Source organism: Dendrobium catenatum, unplaced genomic scaffold (genome assembly GCF_001605985.2).
Source record: "Dendrobium catenatum unplaced genomic scaffold, ASM160598v2 fragScaff_scaffold_1456, whole genome shotgun sequence".
In the NCBI taxonomy this organism is placed as follows: domain Eukaryota; kingdom Viridiplantae; phylum Streptophyta; class Magnoliopsida; order Asparagales; family Orchidaceae; genus Dendrobium; species Dendrobium catenatum.
Window position 1 is genome coordinate 287438 of NW_021319918.1, and position 16996 is coordinate 304433.

At 35.2% G+C, this 16996-nt stretch overlaps 3 protein-coding genes across 8 annotated transcripts in view; 2 read left to right on the plus strand and 1 right to left on the minus strand.

Moving 5' to 3' along the window:
* Positions 1–1655: 1655 nt before the first annotated feature.
* On the plus strand, positions 1656–3155 carry LOC110096036 (cyclin-U2-2). The gene is made up of 2 exons (XM_020821795.2): positions 1656–2123; positions 2835–3155. Exons 1-2 carry the CDS (start codon positions 1723–1725, stop codon positions 3097–3099), a joined length of 666 nt encoding a protein of 221 aa, XP_020677454.1. The 5' UTR covers positions 1656–1722; the 3' UTR covers positions 3100–3155.
* A 1571-nt stretch (positions 3156–4726) lies between these two features.
* LOC110096026 (expansin-B15-like) lies at positions 4727–7800 on the plus strand. Its single transcript, XM_020821777.2, has 3 exons — positions 4727–4900; positions 6781–7001; positions 7467–7800. Exons 1-3 carry the CDS (start codon positions 4727–4729, stop codon positions 7798–7800), a joined length of 729 nt encoding a protein of 242 aa, XP_020677436.1.
* LOC110096031 (structural maintenance of chromosomes protein 6B) overlaps positions 6945–16996 on the minus strand; it is a 98389-nt gene continuing 88337 nt past the window's right edge. For 4 of the 6 annotated variants that reach the window (XM_028700135.1, XM_020821785.2, XM_028700132.1 and 1 more), the window contains 6 exons: positions 9132–9211; positions 8849–8927; positions 8681–8738; positions 8489–8586; positions 8291–8385; positions 7869–8217 (listed from right to left, as the gene is read on the minus strand). In XM_028700135.1, coding sequence (XP_028555968.1) covers positions 8157–8217; positions 8291–8385; positions 8489–8586; positions 8681–8738; positions 8849–8927; positions 9132–9211 — 471 coding nt within the window. In that variant the 3' untranslated portion in view covers positions 7869–8156. Of the gene's footprint in view, positions 6964–7658; positions 7781–7868; positions 8218–8290; positions 8386–8488; positions 8587–8680; positions 8739–8848; positions 8928–9131; positions 9212–16996 lie in introns of those variants that run through there. The other 2 variants (XM_028700134.1, XM_028700133.1) reach the window with 2 other exon arrangements.

The window sequence follows — 16996 nt, forward strand, 5'->3', positions numbered from 1 at the left end:
TGAATTTGAAGTTTTTGTGAATTATTATAGGATAGTTTGGGTCATTTAGATAGTACTTTTAAGTCCATAATAAACCTCTCATTTAGGATGGAGAACCGTTCGATTTTATCTCTGTGAACAGTTAAAGCACAGTGGTGAATAGTAAAAATATAGTTCACAGAGACAAATCAGAATGTTCTCTGTGTTCGATCTCCGCACATACTAAACTATCCTAATAGTAGGATTAGTTAACCTGGTAAAGCCATTTAACAATGTTAGAGTTCACTTTGATCTCTTAATGATGCTATTGCCCGCTAATCATTATTGTGTTAAACCGTTGAAGTATTCCATTCTCAATCAAAGGTTACAGTGAATCCCTTCATGATATGCCCTCGCAACTCGTAGAACACCTTACGCTTATCACTTGTCATGCGATAACTATGTGCTAACACATGAAGAAATTTCCATAACAACTAGCATTTAAAATCTTTACAATGAAGGTCCTAATTTAAAAGAACTCTTACATATTCAAGCAAGTCTATTAAATATTAATTGCATTAGATCAAACCTAATTTCTCATCAAATTATTGAAGTCTTTAAGTTAACCTATTTTCTAGATTCCTTTTTACATATTCAAGCAAGTCTATTAAATATTAATTGCATTAGATCAAACCTAATTTCTCATCAAATTATTGAAGTCTTTAAGTTAACCTATTTTCTAGATTCCTTTGTGCTTTTGTGTTAGAAGAATCCTATTTGCTTTCCCCACGATGGCTCTTTTAACATCTTCCTGAATAATCACTAATATATCAGTTTGGAGATAGCATAACCTTTGTATTTTTGTATAGGATAAATCTTTACTTTCTCCTTAGACTTAGAGTTTATTTGAGCTAGCTTTCTATTTGTTTTTCAGACAGTAATCATAATTTTATTTGGATATAGTTTAATTGTTGCTTTCTGAATGTTTTGCAGAAATTTTTGTGATAGAAACTGTTTTTTGCAACCATAATGACGAATTTACTTTCTCTATAACAATTTCACAGTTAACTTTATAAAATGTTGTAGCCGTCTCTCTTATAGAAAGGAGCCACTCATCAATGCTCATGTACTATCAGGTTAACTTGCTATACATGTGTTTTTTCTCCGAGCTATCACTCAAACAATTTTGACGGGTGTCTAAATTGGATAAAAAAAAATGTGACTTGATTCTGAGAGTTTGACCGTGACTTGATTCTCACAGTTTGACCATTCTCCTATAAGCCCGCTGACCTGGCAGAAATTATTCTGTTGCAGAGACTGATCACAGAACGCTGTCCGGGAACCAATCAGAATGCATCACGTTAGCGGTACTGAACCGCGGTATAGAGTAGTGCCGAGCACAAGGATGACATGACCTCGATACAACTTTTGACATCCGCACAGAATAATCAATCCTCAAATAAATCCTTTGGGGTTATATGATAGCAGCATGGTGACTAGAACCCATATATAAAACTAAAACAAACCTCAAACAAATCGAACAAGTAAAATCGGCTAGTTGACACTTGGACCGGGGTTGAACCGGTTCAACTTTCATCAGATCTGAAATTCCCCCAACCGACAAAAAAAACCCTTCTCTCATTTATATCGTCTCTCCAGTCTCCATCCACACCGCTGTCTTCGCTGATCATTCTCATTCTCATTTCTTCGCCGTCCTCCTTCCTCCCCAAATTACTTCAAATAAGCTTATTTCAACCCTAAAGAATGTCGACGATGACTTCAATCTCCCCAAGCCGCCTTCGCTCCGACCTCTACTCGTTCCCCTGCAACTCCGACGCTTCGTCGCCGCTGGTTATCGCCGTTCTCGCTTCCCTCATTGACCGCGCAGTGGCTAAAACCGACCGCATTGCAGCTTGCGGAGCCTCTGCGAAGAAGGATGTAAGGATTAGGGCATTTGAGAGCCGGCGGGTGCTTGATATGAGCATACAATCATTCCTCGATAGAATATTCCGGTACGCTCGCGTTATGCCGCCGGTGTTCGTCGTCGCATACGTTTACATCGACAGGCTCTGTGAGTTGAATCCATGTTTCTGTGCTTCGATTTGGAATGTTCATCGGCTTCTGATCACCGCCGTGTTGGTCGCCTCCAAGTTCATTGAAGACATGTAAGTTTGTTTACAATTACAATTCTTCCTTCTTAAGTTTAGTTTTGGACGGCTAAGAGAGAATTCTTCAGAATTTGATGAAGTAATTGTTGGATTGAGTTCTAGCAACCATGAGCGAAATACACGATTACGATGATATTAACTGCATTTGTAACTGCAGAGGATCCGAAATCTCTTGCCCGTAAAGTGAGCGATCCGTCGAATAATGGCTGGCAGAGTATCGGCCATTTAATGACGACTGGGAATTAGCTGTAGGAATATGATTTGAAGGATTGTAATTAGTTCATTGATATTTGATATTCAATGTCATTGATGATGATTTTAGGGCTAATCAATTAATTATCATGTTAAATTTATTTTAAAAAAAGATTTAATGATTTGAAGATCTATTTTGGCCAATGTTTAATCAGAAATTTTCTCATTTAATTATAGACAAATGACAACTAAGGGGATTTGTTGTTAAGTCTGATCATTCTAGGTAGCATTCTATTGATTGGGAGTGTTAAATTTATAATTTATTTGGGGAGATTATAGCTTTTTATAAAATGATTGTAAAATTATTATAGGCATTATACATAACTTTTTTTTTTTTAATTTAAAAGTAATTTTCTTATAGCTACTACAAGCTAATAATTTAACTTTCAGCCACATAAACTTTTGAAAGTAATCACTGCTCTGATCTTATTTTTATTTATTTATTTTTGTTTACAGGAATTATAGGAACTCATATTTTGCCAAGATAGGAGGGATATCAACACAGGAGATGAACAGCTTGGAGCTGAACTTCCTGTTCTTGATGGGTTTCAAGCTGCAAGTGAGTGTAAGTGTGTTTGAAAGCTACTGCAGGCATTTAGAGAGAGAGGTGAGCTTTGGAGGAGGATATCAAATTGAAAGGAGCTTGAGATCTGTATGCGCATCAGGGATTCTGTCATGGAAGAAGGAGAAAAGGCAAGTGAAGCTAGCCCAGGTTCTTTGACATATTTACTTTTCACAAGATAAGGGGATTCTTCAGTTAAAAATTTTAGAATAAGAGGTACCAAATGATTTAGATTGGCTTTATGAATCTTCTAAGAAAGTATTATGTACATCTTCATTAAAATAAAGCTTAAAGTTCTCATTGTGAATGTAAAAAAATTGTATGTTTCCTTTTGTTATTTTTAAGAAATTTGAGCTAATTAAGACAAATTCATACACACATCACATACGTAAGTTTCGAATTCAAGACCTCTTAGTTGATAGTCAAAACTACTAACTAACAAATCAAGATCAACGACATAAATTGTATGTTTATATGAAGGAATGTTAAATAGATTAATTTTAGCTGAAACACAGACACTCACATCGGATTTAATTTTATCAAATAACACTTGAGAGTATTGGCCTTATGAGAAATTATCTTGTGTGGCATCCGGATCGGAAGAACCGTTGGAATATGTGAGTGTACACACTCACAATTCGGACAATTCTTCACGTCCGGATGCCACACAAACAATTTCTCGGCCCCAACATTTAAACAAAAACAAATAAATTTATCAAGATATTCTAATACAATTTTTTTCTTAATAATTAGTTGCAAGCCAAAATAGACAGCCCAACATGAAGGACAAGACCATCCTCTTTGCCACCTAACAACATTATTTCAATATATATCATAGTTCACTGATGCTGTATTGTGGTAAAACACCAATGATAAATAATTCAACTAAAGTTCCAAATAAATTAAGAGTAAACTTTGGTTAATTTTTTAATAATTTTATTTTATAAATTATAATCATATTTTGTATAATTATAATTATTTTAATATCACAAAATTAGGTTGTTGATATCTTTAATGCTGATATTTCTTACTAATGTTGGGCTAACCCATGATGAATATCATGAACATTGACAATGTGGTTCTTAAAATTACCAATGCAACAATTTAAAATTTGCACAAAATCTTACACATTTTTTCTTAAAATGACTTTTATTAAAAGAAGCAATGCTCCATTAAATGCAGACAAGTTAAGGCTTCATTTGGGACAATTTTTTTATTGTTTTATAAAGTAACTTTTTAGTACAAAAATTTCTTGAATTAGATATTTTAGTACTAGAAAGCCGTTTTAGAAAACATTAAGAAATCTGCCCCAAATGAAGCCTAAATGAGCTATGATTAAGCACTCTATTAAATTTAATTCTATCATTTTGAATGTTCTTTATAAACACTTTCATAATAAATACAATAAATTTGAGTTTAATTTAATTTTTAATGTAAAAAAGTATTACACCACCAATTCATTATCTTTCTTATATAATTTGTAAGTCTGCCTTTTTTTGGGGGATATTAGGGTCAATTAAGTCAAACTCGTACACACAAAGTCTCAAACCCAAAACCTCTTGATTAGTAATCAAAGCATCTAACCAACAGACCAAGATGATAAGTATATAATTGCCATGTACATAAATAAGTGTATAATTGCCCAATTAATGCTAATAATGCTTTAAGACTAAAAACATTTCACTCTTTGAATTTGTTTCACAGTGATATAGTGGTTGAATCTGCTTATAAAATACCCTAAGCTTTTATTTTAACTAAAGAATATTCTTGGTTGTAAATATTTATCATGGCCATTAGCTTCTTGCTTCTTCTTCTTCTTCTCACTCTCCTTTCTCTTCTTGATCCTACCCTTAGCTTTAAGCCCAAAAGCCTAAACTACTCCCTCTCCTTTGGCTGGTCGCCGGCCGGAGCTACTTGGTATGGTAGTCCCAATGGCTATGGTAGTGATGGTAAGGGCAAAGTGAATTTAATTGTAAATTCATGCATAATCTATGTAAAAGATCTCGAATTCAAAATCTCTTGATTAGAAGCCTATAAACACAATTAATATATTATAATATACTGAATGAAATAAAATTATATTAAAACTACTTAAATGAGACCATTCATTTATTTAGCAATCAAAATTAAGGAGAAAAATACTTATCAAATCTCAACTCAAACATATACGAAATTATTCTGTGTGGATTTCAGATTGTCTGGACGCAAATCATAGCTCGCCATATCACATAGTACACAATAGTATTGAGAACCGGTACCCAACAAATGGGTGACTTGGCACGCTGTGATTCGACACCGGACGACGTCCGAAATCTACCCAGAATAATTAATCCACATACACTCTATCTCTATCTATAATTTATTAAACCATAATAAAGAGAGAATGTTTTAGTTTTCAAGAAATGAAATAAACACTTATTTGAAATCTTAATTGCTCTTTTATTTTTTAAATTTAATATTTTTCTTTTTTAATGTAAGTGAGAACAGGCTCAATAAATGACTTGTGAGCTGAACTCGATGAGCTAATGAGTCAAATTTGAACTAATCTTGACTCAACTGATTAGCTTGTGAGTTAGCTCATTTAAAAAAATATTAATATAAAATACACTTAAAATATATTATATTTTGGATTTTAAGTACAAAGTTCTTAAAAATATTTAAAAGTTAACTTTTACTTTTTTTTATATTAAGTGACAATCATTTTTTCTTCTAATTTATCTTTTTTCTTACTATAATTGTTGCGTACTAGAATATACGCGGCGATAGAGTTAGAAAGTTTTCGTCTAAGCGTTGTACGAATATTCAGAACACAAAACAGAAGATGAAAGAACACTGATTTTTACGTAGAAAAATCTGGAAAGAGAAAAAATCATGGGGCCACGTCCAGTTGAAAGAATTCCACTAGTGTTTGCTTGAGATACAAAAAGCTGACTCGTTCTTAAAAGTTAGGATGATCAAATTTTAATGATTCACTTCCGGATTGAAATCCAATTACAAACAACTTCCATATTCGAGATGAATTCAGAATCACTTGAATATTAGACATAATTTCGACGTCACTTGGAAATCGAGAAGAGTTACAGCATCCCGCGGAAGTCGGGCATAATTCCGATGGTGGTCGAGGAGGAGTTTCTTCCCTCCTTCCTTCTTCTCTTCTTCTTCTTGCTTGAGTCCCCTCTCAAGAGAAATAAGAGGCTATTTATAATTTTTTGAAGATGATATGACCCGTAAATAGGAGGAGGATCAAGGGCAAATGTGGAGTGGTACAAATGGACGACCAATATTGAATCCATTGATCATGGACCGTTTGGGTCTTAACAATATCAGAATTCGGCAATCTTGGGCTTGTTGGATTCGTCTCGTTGAGTCGCTCGATTCGACTATAAGCATGTCATGTTTGGATACCGTTTGGTAATCCAAATTGTGGTTTGAACCTTCCAACATCTCTTCAAGTCTTTGATTCAGACTCATTTGGGCTCAAATTGAGTTGAATTTGGTGTCGTTGGGTTCATATTTTTGAGACGCTCAGTTCGACTATAAGTTTGTTGAAATCAGAGTTCAAATGATCCTGGATTAAATTTTTAAAATTTCCAACTTGATTTTACCTCGAGATTCATGTCTGATAAAGATAATTTTTTGAAGATGTATCATTGTTTGAATCATAATCTCTCTCTCTCTCACTCTCTCTTTGATATGACAATGTCAAATCGAACTCGAATAATTAATCAAACTCAGGAGCGGGGTGACTCGAGCCAAGCTCTACGCATTTTTTGAGAATCAAAATCAAATTTATTTACCACATACTTAAAAATAAAACAATTAGAATTTTTGAATTTTTAGCATTTCTCTGATGATGATGATGATCAGGTGAAATGCTCGAATAATGCGGCGTGTTCTAACCATCCGGTGACGGTGGTGATCACCGACGAGTGTCCGGGCGGGCCCTGCGTCGCCCAGCCTTACCATTTCGATTTGAGCGGGACGGCCTTTGGAGCGATGGCCATTTCCGGCAGAGCCAATGAGCTGCGCAATGCAGGTGCCATTCAAATACAATATATAAGGTGATATATATATATTATATTCTTCTGAAATGCATGGAAATTTTGAAAATATATCGAAAGTTTTTTTTTCTCATATTCCAATTGTTGTTTAATATTGCAAAAAATTTATACTAGGAGTGTCAAAAATTGACACAACCTAAAAATTTGAGTCGAACCCGACATAAAAATTTTGAATTCGGATCAATCCAAACCCAAAGAAAATCTGGTTCGAGTCCTGATTTTTGACTCATTTCAAATTCCGGGTCGAATTCAGGTTGACCCCGAAATCTAAAATTGACCCGATTTTGACATGAAATCTTGTAATTCGGCATATTTACAGCCTTTATACTATGAGAATTATTTTTAATTTTATGTAACGATTTTATTAGTTTTAATAAAAGTTTGAATTCTCTAAGTCAAAGCAGTGTGAAAATACTATAAATATAAAATATATGAAAAAAGTTGTTGACTTTAACGGCATCGCAGGGTTCCTTGCAACTACTACGGAATAAACATCGTCTTCCACGTGGACTCCGGAGCAAACCCATACTACTTCGCGGTGGTGGCGGAGTACGTCGCCGGCGACGGTGATCTTGGCGCCGTCGAGCTTCTGCCGTCGTGTACCGGAGCCAAATGGCAGGCAATGCAGAACTTGAATGGGGCTGTTTGGAAGCTGAACTGGGCATCACCACTACAACCACCTTTCTCCCTCCGGCTGACCACTCTCGCCACCGGCAAAACCCTAACAGCCATAAACGTGATTCCGCAGGGCTGGAAGCCAGGAACAAGCTACAAATCATCTGTTAACTACATCAATTAACTCTCTCTCTCTACATTTGTTAAAATATAGGATTTGGAGTTTTATGGTGAAGTTTAATAAAGAGAACAGAAATCAAACAGCCACTTTATAAATTACAAATACAGAAATATCAACAATTGTGATAAAACGAAAGTTGACAAATTAATTGCACCTAGAAAAACAAAAAAGTCGAGAGCTTCAGCTATATACAGAAACATTTCATTCATGTTACAAAACTGCACACAAAAACTTGAGATATTGCTAGAAAAACACTAAAAATAGCAATTTGTGCTAATCTGAAAATTCACTTGCCAAGTTAAATCCGTTTTAAGGATTCAGTTCATACCTTCATTGCAACAACAAGTGATGAGCACAAATCACGAGGAAAGAGGTGCTGGCATCTGCTGCTTTCTGACTCTGTCCCCACCCTTCACCATACTGAAAGCAACCAAAATCTCAGTAAAAAAAAAAAAAAAGATAATACAATGAACATTACAAAGATTTGTCTCACCTGATATCATGCGGGGTAATAAATATCCATTGTGAACCTTGGTTTATAGCAAATTCTAACAGAGCATCTAAGCTGATTTTTCTGCTAACTGCATCCTAAAAAAGACCAATTCAAAAGTTCAAATATTTTAATAACATTAAGACTTTCACCAATCGGTCTCAAGAACAATAAGGGTTGTTGATCTTAATAGAGGCTTACCATAAAGACATCAAATTCATCCATAGCTCGAAAAGGGGCCTCAGTCATATCATGAAGAGCTAGTGCAAAACAAAGTGTAGAGAAAGAACGCTCTCCACCTGAAAAAGGATAATATATGTAGTTGTAAGTTTTACCGGACAGCTTTGTGCCTCTGATGTTACAAACCAGTTCCAGATATAATAATTCGCTAACCTGAAAGGCCTCTAGTGTCTCTAATGTTGTTTCCTGAAGCATCTTGAGGCATTTTTACCTATAAGCAACGGTAATATTAAGTTGAGTGAAACAAAATAAAGTGAAAGACCTCGTAAAGCAAGACAGGGTAAGATGTACTGAACAGGGTGAGAGAAGTGAAGTAAGAACCTCTACTGAAAGAAGTTTCTTATCATAATCCACCGTGATTTTCCCCGATATACCCTTCTTTAGTAAATGCCCATTAAACCTGAGTAAAAATAAAGCAAGAAAAACTGGAATAAGAAAGAGCTTCCAATTCGTTATTCTAACACCAAACAACCCAGAAGTTGATGTGGCACTTAATTTTCTTCATGTTTATACACACCAAATCATCTCCTGGTTACTGAGTGTTGATCAAAGTGGGTTTAGAAGCATTTTTGTAGAAATAGCGTACAGAAGAAAATTTACTTACTTCCATGTTAACTCGCGCTTCAAGAAATTCGCATTTCTATGAAACTTGCTCCAGCGTAATTCAAGTGCTTTTTGACATGCCTGCAAGAATGAGGTTTGATTGTAAGGGATTTGCACGATAAGAGGAAACAAAATCCTGACAGGCACAATTCGGTCATAGTAAGTGATGGGGGCATCGGATTTCGACACGTGTACCATCGCCGGAGACGCCGATCAATGGCCTTGATTCAGAGCCTTTATTTTTTATGCTTTATTTTATTCATGTCATTTATATTTCCTGTTTTTCCTTTTGTACCCCTATGAGGGAATTAGTGCTTATTGTAGCCCAAGGGCGTTATCGTCTTTATGCATTTTATTTCTAGATAGCCTATATAAAAGGCTTTGTCATTGTACTTGAGAGAATAATTTGGATGAAATGAAATTTCTTTTCTATGTTCTCTTTGTGAGTGCAACAAAGATCTCTTGGTGAGTTCTTCTTCGAGATCTCTTGGTGAGTTCTTCTTCGAGATCTCTTCCGTCTTCCTTTCTTTTCCCCCTAGGTAATTGTTTACCCTAGTATTTTCTCTCTTCCGTCTTCCTTTCTCTAGGTAATTGTTTACCCTAGTATTTTCTCTCTTCCGTCTTCCTTTCTTTTCCCCCTTCACAAAATTCTACACAAGGCTCACCCTAGCCATTGCCGCCGGCCTCCCTAGGGTTTCCCCACCGCCGGCCAAGCTCCCAACCGCCGGCCACCCACCTTGCCGAGAATCCTTCCCCCACCCGACCGGCTCCCCATCTCCACCAAGTTCCCATGTGAAATTTGAGGTTCAAATTTTGAATTATTTCCTAATTTGAAATTCTAAATTAGGAAAGTTTTTTGTCATGATTGATTCAATTTCAAATTATGATAATTAGGGAGCCTTAAATTCTTTGCCACGTCATCAAATCAAATTGGAAACCCCCTTCCCTCTCTCCCTATTTCTTTCCTTCTAGTAATGCCGCCGGCCCCCCTTTTGTGGGATTCAATTAAGGAGGAAATTAATACTTCCTCCTATTTGAAATTCCAATTATCCCCAAACGTTTCCTCCCTCCAATTGTGCCAAAACTGAAAACAATTTCAGTTTTCTTTTATTTCCCTCCCCTCTCTCTCTACCGCCGGCCCCCATTAATCCCACCCTAATTTAATTTCCATTAGTGCATTAATTGCATTCAATTGGAAATTCAAATTTCATAATTCTTCCCTCCTAAAACACTAAAACTGAAATCAATTTCAGTTTCTAGAATCAAACTCTCCTTTCATCCTCATCCTACCGCCGGCCTTCCCCCTCCCCTCTCCTACCCGCCGCCCCCTCTCCTCTCATTGGAGAGTTTCTTGCGGCGACCACCCCTTCGCATCTTCAAGAATGCATGGAGGTACCCGAGTGGAATTTCGGGTTTGAGTACGACAACCGCGGACGAGTGAACATCCTCAGATCTCCCTTCTTCGACGTCGGCTTTGACTTCGACGACACCGTCGAAGACTATTTGGACCGGATTCTACCAGCTCTAGTGGAGTCCATCGACGATCATTTTTCCGTCCACACGTGGATCATCGAAGGGCGTCGTTTCACACCACCTCCACGTCCGGCACCGTCCTCTCCTTCCCTACGGATCTACGGCACCATCACCCTCGGAGTGGCTTCATCACTTGTGTGGTTCTTCTTCTTCCAACAAGCCTAGAAGTAGGTAAATGAGTGCAGCCTCAAGGTAAGACAATCGCTTTGTTAACCGCGGGATTCTAGTTGGCTTTTCATTTGCTTTACTTTTATTACCGTTGTTATTTTACTGGTCTTGCTAATTTAGGTGTAAGCTCTTGCCTAAGCGTAGTTGAATTCTAAGATCTCTGAAAAGTTTCAATTGTGAACAATATTAAGCTTGCAATTTCCCCACTTAAATAATATTTTATTAAGCTTCTAAATTCAATTCCTGGTTTCACATCAGTAAGTTGAAGAAAAAAAAAAGAAAGAATCATGTTCAAATGAAGAGGACGTTTGCTTACATGTCAAATGGATATTTTTTTACAATTTATTGGCAAAATATGGAGACATTCACAAGCAGGTATTGAAGATGATCGGTAAGGTTCATTAAAAAGTCTATGAATAGAAAAGATCTTATTTGATAAAATTCTTTAAGCAGCAAATGGTCATTATTGTCGAGCTTGTGTTCTTCTATGCTAACAACCATGCTTACACAGACAGATTTGGGCTTCGGCACAGAAGAACAATACAAGAACTCCAACTATTCGAGCTATAATATCGGAACTGTCAAGCATAAATCAAACTCTACTAAATTATCAATTAAACAATAAGAAAAAAATCCATAATCCTCAATGACAAGAAAGGCTACTAGAACATCCACATGAATCTTGAGTACACAAAATGCAAAACTCTTGATATTCAATCTCTTTGATAGGTCAAAAAGCTTCAAAAACTGTCGAAACTCCAAAACCTGCAAAAGCTGAACAAACCGATCTGAAAAGGAAATGAAAGAATGACCAGCTGACCAGCCTAGAGCAAAGGGGGGCAAAGATGGTCGAGCTTTAAAAGCAATTAAAGCAATTAATAGTCTCCACCAAACTACTAAAAATAGGTTGTGTGGAGTAGGACCACTCAGCAAGCCTAACAATTGGGTTGGTGTTCAATACCTTTTTCAATTAAACGAACTACAACTTCATAAATAAAAGAGCACTTTCCAAAAGTTCAAAGAGCCTATAATTGTATTAGATATCAATCCAAATGGAATTCAGCTTTAGCTGCAAGGCACTAAAATGTGAATGGATATGTATCAAGCTTGAAACCTCCATAGAAAATTAAATTTGAGCATTCACCCCTATGATGGACATCATTATTGAAATCAACATAACCAAACTAGAAAAGTTATCATAAAAAAAAATGTTCTCAGTCACAATAACAACTCAAATCTAAAGAACTCTCACCCTGGTAATGGGTTCATTATTACATATCATTACCGGGCAAATTCATCTCCAAAATTAAGCCCTCATCTCCAAAGACAAATCTACTCAAGCTATTCTTCATTCTTGATAATGGGTTTGATTATCAAAAAATCGTAACTAAAAAAATCCTCATCCTATAAATGGTCTCTTAAATTCTGCAAGGTTCCTCTCCCCTAAAATGGCAACGGTTATAAAAAAAAATCGTAACTGGAAGGGTCATGATCAAAGTCAAAGCTCAAAACCTCCAAAGAAAATTAACTTAGAGCATTAACACTTATGATGGAAATTATTATTGCAATCAATATAACCCAACTAGAGAAGCCACCATAAAAAAAAATGTTCTCAGTCACAATAACTAATCAAATATATAGAACCCTCACCCTGTTAATGGGTTCATTATTACATATCATTACTGAGCAAATTGATATAAAAAATTAAGCCCTTCTCTCTAAAGATAGATCTACTCAACCTATTCTTCATTCTTGATAATGGGTTTGATTATCAGAAAATCATAACAAAAAAGATCATCATCCTAAAAATGGTCTCTTAAAATTCAAAGACACATATACCCACAACTTTCTTTCCAGTTGATAGGTAGCATCAAGAACCATCTAAACTAGAGGGTATTACAATCATCATCCCCAACTACCCACGACCAAGAAAAACTCTCGAGCACCAGCTTGAACCCCAACACATATAAGATGACTGCTTCCCAATGATGTGTGCCATTAAATAAATACTTAATAGGGGGAGGGACTTCTCTTCTTAATGCTAAGAAAATTTAAACCAGGCAAAAACTCATAAAGAGCTAATGTCATTTTTAAGTGTCCAAATGGCCAAACCAAAAAACCCCTAAGTAAGAGCAATAACAAACTCTCTTCAAACCATATTGTCATGCCTAAAATGTTCCCCTAAACCATAGTACTTGGACAAAAGCTAAGAACAAATATTCACAATGGCAAAGTCTATGAGTTGTGAGATATATGATACACTTAATAGGGCATGAATATCTCTTTTAACTAAGTTTAACTTTAAGATTGGAATAATTGAAAAGCTTCCTCTTCGCTTTATGAGATCCCTTAGGGCTTAGACGACAACCCATGACTAAAAAAAAAGATCTCCACCAATTAGGTTTAGGTCAACTACCATCTCTAAGTAGAATAGACTATGCTGCCAAAGATGATGAAACCATGGAAAATTAATTTTATTTTTAACGTTGAATCGGCCAGATGGCATGCCAATGGAATAGACGAATAATACCTGAGCAACAACTCCTCCCAATATGGTTTCTAATATCTTCAAAATATCACGTATCCTAATACAAGCTCAACTAAAAATATATGAAGCAAAACCGCATATGCCCTCGATGAATAGAAAGTGTGAGGTATGAAGACATTCTAAGGGAAAAACAAAAATGTACTCTACATAGAAAAAAAATTAACCAAGTGAAAAACATTCACAATATGGGAGAATAGCCCAAACAAGGTCTGAGCTGAATAGGCTCTCTCCAATAAGAATAATTTGCATCAAGTCTCCCCAATTTAAGAACTCAACTCAAATTCAGAGCAATCGGTGGTGGCATCATCGAGTGAGTGACAATGATTATATCTTTGTGACAGGAAACAAACCCAATTTTTGTGGATGGAGCATTGGATTTGCACCTGATGGAATATGCTCCTTAAGAATACAAACCATGACTAGGTCCCCTTCAACAAATACATCATGTCACCAATGAGCATATATAACAAATTTATATAAAGTGCTAGTGCGCTCTAGGTTGCCTCGAAAGCCTTGAAGTAGCTTGTCAAAAATTTCAACCATGACAGTGGCCAATTTCTTGTAGCATTTAGGTAACATGAGAATGTCCACAATGTGGTCAAGTGGTTTTTTGTACATAATGTTAAAAGGAAGATACCAGTAGAGTGGTTTGGCAAAAATATGTAAGCGAATTTGGTCTATCCTAAGACCTCATCCCAATGTTTCGGATTTTTCCTAGCAAGCAATGCAACATATTGCCAAGAATTTTATTGAAAACTTCGGTTTGTTCATCGAACTATGAATGATAGGCTGAACATAAATGAAGTTCAACCTACAATCATTTTCAAAGTTTGCACAAACAAATATTATGATGAACTTCACATCATGATTAGAAGTGAGCCCGTGAGGTAGTCCGAGTAGGTGCACTACATCATGAAAAAATAATCAAGCCATGTGCGATGCGTCGAGGGACTTCTTGTAAGGTATGTAATATCCAAAAATGATATGATACTTATAATTGCAGGTGGGGCAAAAAGGACATCGGAGATTTGATACCTGCATTGTAGGTGGGACAAAAGGTGCCACAGAGTTATGATACATGTGTAGCAGGTGGGATAAAAAGGACCCTAAAGATACAAAATGAACCTCTATTAGTTCAATAGCGATAATGTCAGGTTTACCAAGACTCCATTGAATATTTTTATAAAATTTAGCCAAATCTTTAAAGATTGGTGGTACATACATCAAATAAATGAAAGGATTTCATTAAAAATGATTATATGTTGTTTTGCAAATATTTTTGAGTTAATTCAATTATGTTATTCTTTTTAATTTGGTATTTAATTTTTATGTAAATTACATAACTTATTGAGCCTCATAGCTCACAAGTTATTTTTACTGGTTGTTGTTACAGGAAAATGAAGAGAAAGAGTTGAAGCAGAATAGGTTCAACTGTTCAAGTTTATTTTACTTATGTTCTAATGTTTAATATTGTATGTGAGTCTACATCTGAGGTATATAGACTGTTCAGTGTTGTAATATTTTGAATTTTCTTAGTAGCTTTGTAAAAATTTATGTGATGAACTTTGGTTATATTAAACGCTTCTATTTATTATAAAAATGTGATTATCAATGAATGTTTTATATAAGTATTCAAGTGATGAGAATAATTAAAAGGAAAGAATGAATGTGATGTTATTTCTGTGACACTCTATATTACTAGTAAGGGATAACATGGGGTGTTACAGGTATGAAATGCATCATTTCTAAGAATCACTCGAATATAACCATAATGGAGTTGGCCCCTTGCTTTGTATAAGCTAAACCAAAATAAAATCCATTATGAGGTTCTCTTTAATATATTCAAGCATAGGGAGTGACCTGTACAACATAGGGGTATAAACGAGACAAGTCAAGCTCAAGTCATGCCTAACAAAAGCTCGACTCGCTGGCCAAAGCATAATCTTGAACTTAAGTCAAGCTCAAAAGGTGAGCTCGAGCTCGGCTCGTGGTAATAAAAATGAGCTCACAAGTAGGTCTTGAGATCCCATCGAAGAGGAAGATCGCTAATCGGCGTCGGAGGACATGGGCAGGGAAGTTGTGTCAGAAAAGGGGAAATAGTTTTGTTATATATATATGGCAATAATAATAGTTTTTCCCTTATTTAATGTTTCAGTTTATTTTCATAAAAAAATGGGCACTTCACTACAGTTATTAATGCTTGGCAACCTTTTTATTTTTTTTTTTCAAATCCAACTATACAATTTTTTTTTTTTGGAAAAGTTGTATTTTTTTTTACAAACATTATTTATTTTCTTTTGTGTTTCTAAACTTTTTTTGTTTAGAGAAAAAAAAATAAATTAAAAAATAAATCAATTATCTTATAACGAACCGACTCATGAGCTTACGAGCCAAGCAACTCAAGCTCATTTAATAGACGAGCTCTCGAGCTTGAACTCGTGGCTTGATAAGCTGGACTCATCAGCCGACTTGGCTCATTTAAACCCAATGTTGTAAAAATCGGATCAGACAATGAACCGGTAGAATGAGCGGTTCACGGTTCGTTCAGTTTGACCAGTCGAACCGGATGTCGTAATCATGGTTTTAAAATTGCACAATATAAGGCCCACCTTCAGGCCCGCATTTGCGCAATTCCAGTAAAAAACGCCTCGATGCTTACGCCTCGAGTTTTTTTTATGAGGCTTGCGCCTCAATTTGGTTGAGGCCCGCCTCGCCTCACTGGCATGAGGCTTACGCCTCATGCTATAGATATTCTAACTTACATAAATCTTGAAGTAAATGCCCGACATTGGACTCTATAGGAGAGGAGGAAGGGGAGAGAGCAGTTCATCATAATGATGATTCAAATGAAGAACCCCTTAGTGATGACAGTGTTGATGACTTATGAGTTCTTATGTGATATGTCATTGCTATTTGTTTTTAGAAATTGGAATTATATGTTAATGAAAAGAATACTGGGATTTGGGAAAGATGAAAGTTTTAGTTGAACTATATTTCATGTTGTCTAATTATTGGAATATTTTAATTTCACTTCATATCTTATGTTTTTTTATGTTTTATATTATTTACTTATTAGTATATAAAAAATTTATGATTTTATGTTTACGCAATCTTTTTACATTTAGATTAGATCATTTATTATAAATAAATAAATAAATAATTTTTATAGGATATAGAAAAATAAATGAGGAATATAATTTATTTAATATTATTAATTAAAAATAAACATTATTTACATTATAAAATGTTTATTTAAAAAATCTATTTTAAAATGGATGGTGTGGGTTGTAAATTTAAGAGTTAAGAAGTAAGAAATTAGAGCTTTAGCTTTTTTAGTCCCACATCACTTGGGAAACTTTCTCTTGGTAATGCTTTTACTTTATAATGACTTTTGAGCTAGAATGAAGTAGTACCTCATGTAAAGTGATGAAACTCTGTGAAATGCTTAGTTGGAATCTTTTAATTTAAAATTAAGCATTTTATATTTAAAATTAAATTATAAATATTACTTAATATTTTTAAAAATTTTATTTAAATATTCAAAAAAATGGAAAAGTTGAACAGGCCGGTTCAAGAGAACCATGACTGGCTCAACGATTTCCGGTTGAACCGGCAGT